Raw genomic sequence first — 6,547 nt, 5'->3', positions numbered from 1 at the left:
CCCGCCCGCCCGGGGTTCCGGAATCCCGCTCCTTACCACGTGGGCCTTTGGAACCCAGGGACTGGGGGCGCTCTGGGGTGTTGGGGTCACCTTAGAGGTACACCAGAGCCTGGGCACCCGGAAGGGTAAAGGGGAGGGCGAAAGGGAAAGGGTGAGGAGAGAAGGGTTCCCCCGGTGCTCGGGAAGGCCACTTTCCGATGCTGAAGCAGTGCGCGCGCTTGCTCTTTAAATACTGAGACGGAGAGGCGCGGAGCTATTGCCATGGTGACAGGTATCCCAGCAACCGAATTGAATGGCTGTTGCCTGGCAATTCTAGGAGTTGGGGTTTGGGGCCGCCCACCCAAATACTTGTGGGCGCGCTGACGTAGGGCATCCCCACGCTGCCTGGAGCCGGCCTCACAAAATCGCTCAGAGGCACGACAAATGGCAGGAGCGTGGATCCCATGCCTCTGTTCATGCACCTCCGAAATGCTTTCTAAAGTATTAGCTTCCGTTTTATATTCGTTGGGACTAAGAATTGTTTGCCTACTACAGTTGTAACTGCTCCTGTTGGTTTACACTGCAACCTACACCTGCGGGATCTGACCCGGTACCTTCAGTCCGCATGCTGCTGTGAACCGAAAGCCCTCCCCGTCCCCAACTATTTCTGATCTTTAGAATACCTCTCCTCCCTAAATACACACACGAGTTTGCCCCGCACCATGTGCCTGTCCGTCCCAAATACCCTTCCTCTCCCAAATACAACTCTGAGCTCCCAAATTCCATGGTTGCCCCATCTACTCTCTGCCTAGATGTCCGCAAACAACCTGTCCCACTCCCACGTTCTGATGTCATCACACAACTTGATGCCCCTTCCACATACATTGGGACCCCGTTCACTTAGCATCATTTCCCCCAGACACCAACCCCAGAAGTCTGAGTATCCCAAGTACTGATCCTTGCTCCTCCACCGCACTGTGCATTCCTTCCGATCTGTCCTAGGCATTTATCCTTTTCGTTAAGGCCCATCAACGCCCCTAAGATCTGTCTCTACTTGGGCTGTGCTGTCTATGTCTCGCCTTCTCACTTGGCCGGGGCGGGCCGGTCGCGCGATGCTCCCCGCAGACCACTAGAGGGCAGGCGTTCCCGACCAGAAGGACCGGCCAGCCTGTCACTCAAGGTGGAGTGTTGGCCAGGAAGGACCTCAGGCTTCGGTAGAGCCCCAGTTTTGTCCTTTTTAAGTGGAAATTTACTCCCACCGCCTTTCTCAGAAGCAAGCCAAAGAGGGACCCAGGCTACTGGAAAGTCTGGCAGGGGCGGAGACTGTGGTTTTCAGAGTACAGGGAGTGGCTAGAAGGGTGGGGCTATTCCGGGAAGTGGAGGGGGGGAGCGACCTGTCCACTATTATCCAGCCCCCTTGTGTCCTCTCAACCTATGGAAAGCGGGTTTCAAAGACCCGCAGAGAGAACAGGAAAAGGGATCCGGGGACCTAGGGATGGGTTTCTCTGGGCTCGAAGCCCGGGGCCTGTCTGTGCTGCCTTTCCTCAGCTTGGCTGTTGCTCTGAAGCTTAAACCAGAGCCAGGAGGTCCCAGGTTTCCTCCACATACACACCTGGGGAAGTCAAGAACTGGTTTGTAAAAGGGGGAGGCCAATTGGAGAATAAACAGGTTGTCATAAGGTTGAGTGATTGGAGCCCAAGTACCCTACACAGGAATAGTTGGGGAGGAGGAGGAGGAAAAGATAGGGGAGGGGGCGGAGTTTTGTTACCTGTCACCTGCTCTAGCTGTGCCTAGGGCGGGAGGGGTGCTGGTATAAAGCGGCGGGCACCAGAGCTGCTCCATCTCACACACGCAGCACCCGCCTTGAGTCTGTTTCTGCCCCCTTCCCGCCTGCTCACCACCACCATGACCCCAGGCGTCCGGGCTGTTTTCTTCCTGATGTTACTTATAGCGCTTGTAACAGGTGAGAGGCACACGGTGGGGGTGGGGAGGGACTGGGCTGTTCAGGTGCCACTTGTCACCTTTCTGTGGCCTTTGCATTATGAAAGTCATGCATGGCAGACAGAGATGGCACAGTATTGCCGGAGTGAAAGAAAAAGGCTAAGACCCCAGGAGAGTGGGCACCATAGTAGGCAATGCTCTGATGTTTGTGGGGAGTGGAGAGGGCCGCTGTATAAGGAGAGGTAACTCTGGAGTGGAAGAGTGGGCCAGGCTGGGCCGCAGTGGCTAGGTCAAGGCCAGGCTGGGCCGCAGTATGAATCCTTGTCTCAAAAGTAGTAGTGGAGGGATGAATGAGGCAGAAGCAGGGGTGAGTCTCTTAGAGAGGGAGAGAGTAGTAAGGGAGGTTGTCAGCCTTACAGTTTCTGGCTCCAGCCAGAAATCATGCAGGTTACCTGAAGCAACCTAGTGTCCACCTCTGTTGAGAGGTGTGTGCACGTAAAAATGATCTACTCCCCACCTTCCACTCTGGTTCAGGCCTTTTTGCCCTTCCAGATCAAAACAGTGCCACCTCATCTGAGGATAACAACAGTTCCTCAACCTTGACTACCACCCCAGGTCACGGTGGTGTCTCTGCCCAGGCCACCAGCTCTACAGTGGACTCGGTCACCACCCCAGGTCATGGTGGTGTCTCTGCCCCGGCCACCAACTCCACAGTGGACTCGGTCACCACCCCAGGTCACGGTGGTGTCTCTGCCCCGGCCACCAGCTCTACAGTGGACTCGGTCACCACCCCAGGTCACGGTGGTGTCTCTGCCCCGGCCACCAACTCCACAGTGGACTCGGTCACCACCCCAGGTCACGGTGGTGTCTCTGCCCCGGCCACCAGCTCTACAGTGGACTCGGTCACCACCCCAGGTCACGGTGGTGTCTCTGCCCCGGCCACCAGCTCCACAGTGGACTCGGTCACCACCCCAGGTCACGGTGGTGTCTCTGCCCAGGCCACCAGCTCTACAGTGGACTCGGTCACCACCCCAGGTCACGGTGGTGTCTCTGCCCCGGCCACCAACTCCACAGTGGACTCGGTCACCACCCCAGGTCACGGTGGTGTCTCTGCCCCGGCCACCAGTTCCACAGTGGACTCGGTCACCACCCCAGGTCACGGTGGTGTCTCTGCCCCGGCCACCAGCTCCACAGTGGACTCGGTCACCACCCCAGGTCACGGTGGTGTCTCTGCCCCGGCCACCAGCTCTACAGTGGACTCGGTCACCACCCCAGGTCACGGTGGTGTCTCTGCCCCGGCCACCAACTCTACAATGGACTCAGCTACCACTCCAGTCCACACCGGTTTCTCCATCCAAACCACCATGGCTATATCAGGTTCAGCCAACACTCCAATCCACAATGGCTCTTCGGTTCCAACTACCAGCCCTGCACTGGGCTCAGCCACTAGTCCAGCCCACAGTAGTGCCTCATCTATGACTAATAGCTCCGAATCAGACTTGGCCACCCCTCCAGTGTACAGTGGCACCTCAGTCTCTACTACCAAGGCTACTTTAGGCTCTACCATCACCCCAGTCCACAATGGCTCCTTGGTGCCAACTACCAGCTCAGCTACCACTCCAATCCGAAATAACAGTTCTACAATGGCTGCTACAACTCCAGCTGGCAATGGTACTCAATCTCCAGCCCCAAGCCAGCACCCTGTTACTCCCACCACCCTCGCCATCTCCGGCAACAGCACGGTCCCCCTTAGCACAGTACTTTCCCCAGCCTTCTCCAGGAATACTTCTCCCCAAGTGTCGCTTGAGGTGTCTTTCTTCTTCTTGTCCTTTCATATTGGGAACCACCAGTTTAATTCCTCCCTGGAAGACCCCAGCTCCAACTACTATAGAGCACTGAAGCGGAACGTTTCTGAACTGGTGGGTACTAGCCCGGCCTCTGCCCTGCTCTTCTGAAGCAGCGCTGCAGGACTGCTTGAACCCGTTGCATCAAATTTGAGCCCTCTCTTCTTATCCCAGTTTCTGCAGATTTTTAACGAAGATTTTCTGGGGATCTCTACTATCAAGTTCAGGTACAGTGTGGATACGACTCAGGGTGGGGTGGACACTTGACTTTGTGATGTGGGGGATAAGCGGATCCCCGTGGCTGAACCGCCTGTTTCCTGTGACCAGGTCAGGCTCCGTGGTGGTGGAGTCGACTCTGATTTTCCGGGAGGGTGCTGCCAGTGCCTCTGAGGTGAAGTCGCGGCTTTCACAGCATGCAAAGGAGGCGGAAGACTATAATTTGGCTATCTCCGAAGTCACTGGTAGGGCAACATCTCCAGCTCTGGCACCTGTGCACTTTTGGTGCTAGCCGGGGAAGGTCCGCCTCCTTTGGGGGATTTCCCCGACCACTGTTCTCCCTTTCAGTGGATGAGATGCAGTTCCCTTCCTCTGCCCAGTCCTGGCCTGGCGTGCCAGGCTGGGGCGTTGCCCTGCTGGTGCTGGTCTGTGTTTTGGTTGCTTTGGCCATCATCTATCTCCTTGCACTGGTAAGTCTCAGGCCTTCACCCATGTGCCCCGGTAAATGAGACCCCATGGGCCAGCATAACCTCTTGTTTCCCCAGGCAGTGTGTCAGTGCCGCCGAAAGAACTATGGGCAGCTGGACATCTTTCCAACCCAGGACACCTACCATCCTATGAGTGAATATCCCACCTACCACACTCATGGGCGCTATGTGCCCCCTGGCAGCACCAAACGTAGCCCCTATGAGGAGGTAAATCTGTGTTCCACTGTTTGGGGCAGGGGCCCTGGCTTGGTGAGGGTTTTCTGGAGACCCAAGGTGCTTTAGAGAGCTGAGCAGTGGAGAGCCTGGCAAGGTGGGGAATGAAGGTGCAGTTCTGAGGACCAGGTCTTGGAGACTACAGAAGAAAGGAAGGAACGGCCCTAAAAGCCCTTGCCCTCACCTCTGACTGAACTCTGAACTGTAACAGAGTGCTCATTAGGATGCCCAAGGTGAAGTGAGGGGGTACTGTGCCCAGGGAGCCCTGCCTGAAGCAGTGAGCATTCCTGTTTCACGCACCTCTAGGGGCAGGGGAATAGATACAGAACTCAGGAGGAACAGAAGCTTCCTCCAGTGAGAGCAGTGTGCCCAGAGGGTTCTTGTGAGTTTTAGGAAAGCATAGGCCTTTCCCTCTTTCCTCACCCAGTCTCTCTGTAGATCTAGTAAATCATTACTGTGGCCACCTGAGACCAAAAGGCCAGTGGGTGGGAAGGGACAAGAGCTTCCTTTTCTTGCCCCATTTTCCTCCTCCTAGGGATCTCTCTACACACACAGCACACACACACACACACACACACACACACACACACACACACACACACAGCCTGTTGGGCCAGATGATCAAAAAATAAGAGGAAAAAGGGACAGGAAGGAGGGCTGGGGACTTACAGCCAGGGGAGGGAGGGGGCAGTGGAGGAGTTGGGTGTTTACAGTCACCTGGCTGCGCTGAGGCCCAGCAGGTGCACACTCTGCATTAACTCCTTGAGAGCTTGCCAGGCCCATAGCCTGGGGTGCCATCCGGGTTCTTTCACCTGAATTTATTTTCCCTCCGCTCAGGTTTCTGCAGGTAATGGCGGTAGCAACCTATCGTACACCAACCCAGCAGTGGCAACCACTTCTGCCAACTTGTAGGGGACCTGTCACCACCTCAGGGGGCAGCGGTGGCACCTGCCCCCTCAGTTTCCACTGCTAGACCCCTGCACTCTGATCTGGGCTGGTGAGCCGGAGTTCTCAGCCATCTGAGCCTGGTGAAGCCCAGCTCTGCCCTGGGGGATGCCCTGGGGCAGGGGTGCAGTGGTGTCTCTCAGGACTGGCCTAGAAAGCCTGGAGATGGGCATGGGAAAGCAGACCCAGTGAATAAAAGGGGCCTCCTGTTAGTTACGTCAACAGTGATTCTTCATCGGCAAACTTCCAGACCAAAGGGGGCAGAGCGCGTCTGTGAGGGGCCTCCAGGGATCTGGGGATGAAAATTCCTGAAGGCAAGGAGGCATGGAGGGGCGGGTACATTTGAAAACACGGGGATATGGGGAAGAGGTGACCTGCAAAGGAACCCAGAAATCCCCCCTCTTATGCCTGGCAGCCCTGAAGGAAGAAGGAAATGAAACCGAGGCTGACTCCCCTGCCCCTGACCTGGCCTCAGCCCGCGCCAATGACTCTCTTCTAGGGCCAGCCCATGTCCCTCTCCGGCTGGCATGGTGCCCCTAAGGTAGTTCTATTCTTAGTTGTCCAGGTGTGAAGCAAATCCTTGGGCCACAGATAACAGTAGAAGAGTCAATACAGCCATGATAAGCCAGGGCTGGGATAGATCCGGGTGCTGCTGGCACCAGGCCCTGGCTTTTTGCCATTCCACCCACCGCTGCCTCTGGGTGGGCTCTCTGGCACCCTGGGAATGAGGAAGTGATTCTAGTTCCCTGACCCCATTGGGCCCAGACACCACACCACGTTCTCAGCCACACCCCCACAGGGTCCATTGCTGTGGTCCAGATGCCCAAGCTGGGTGTAACTCCAGCCGTCAGTGTTGCGCCCTCCCAGCGGTGGGTGTCAGCTGGGGCCTGGGTGTCGCGGGAGGCTTGGCACATGTAACTT

At 56.7% G+C, this 6,547-nt stretch overlaps 1 protein-coding gene across 1 annotated transcript; it reads left to right on the top strand.

The window, feature by feature from the left end:
* The first annotated feature begins 1,381 nt into the window (after nucleotides 1–1,381).
* Nucleotides 1,382–6,529, top strand: Muc1 (mucin 1, cell surface associated). The gene is made up of 7 exons (XM_075978469.1): nucleotides 1,382–1,942; nucleotides 2,473–3,839; nucleotides 3,939–3,991; nucleotides 4,092–4,225; nucleotides 4,329–4,450; nucleotides 4,526–4,675; nucleotides 5,519–6,529. Exons 1-7 carry the CDS (start codon nucleotides 1,885–1,887, stop codon nucleotides 5,591–5,593), a joined length of 1,959 nt encoding a protein of 652 aa, XP_075834584.1. The 5' UTR covers nucleotides 1,382–1,884; the 3' UTR covers nucleotides 5,594–6,529.
* Nucleotides 6,530–6,547: the final 18 nt, after the last annotated feature.

Source organism: Microtus pennsylvanicus, chromosome 7, assembly GCF_037038515.1.
Source record: "Microtus pennsylvanicus isolate mMicPen1 chromosome 7, mMicPen1.hap1, whole genome shotgun sequence".
NCBI lineage: Eukaryota > Metazoa > Chordata > Mammalia > Rodentia > Cricetidae > Microtus > Microtus pennsylvanicus.
This window is presented reverse-complemented; position numbering and strand designations above follow the sequence as displayed.

What these genes read in the sequence shown, in the direction of transcription:
- Muc1 (XM_075978469.1), top strand. Translation starts at nt 1,885, where the DNA reads ATGACCCCAGGCGTCCGGGCTGTTTTCTTCCTGATGTTACTTATAGCG. An exon ending in GGCTATCTCCGAAGTCACTG is followed by an intron (nt 4,226 to 4,328) that starts GTAGGGCAACAT and finishes TCTCCCTTTCAG; the next exon opens with TGGATGAGATGCAGTTCCCT. An exon ending in TCATCTATCTCCTTGCACTG is followed by an intron (nt 4,451 to 4,525) that starts GTAAGTCTCAGG and finishes TTGTTTCCCCAG; the next exon opens with GCAGTGTGTCAGTGCCGCCG.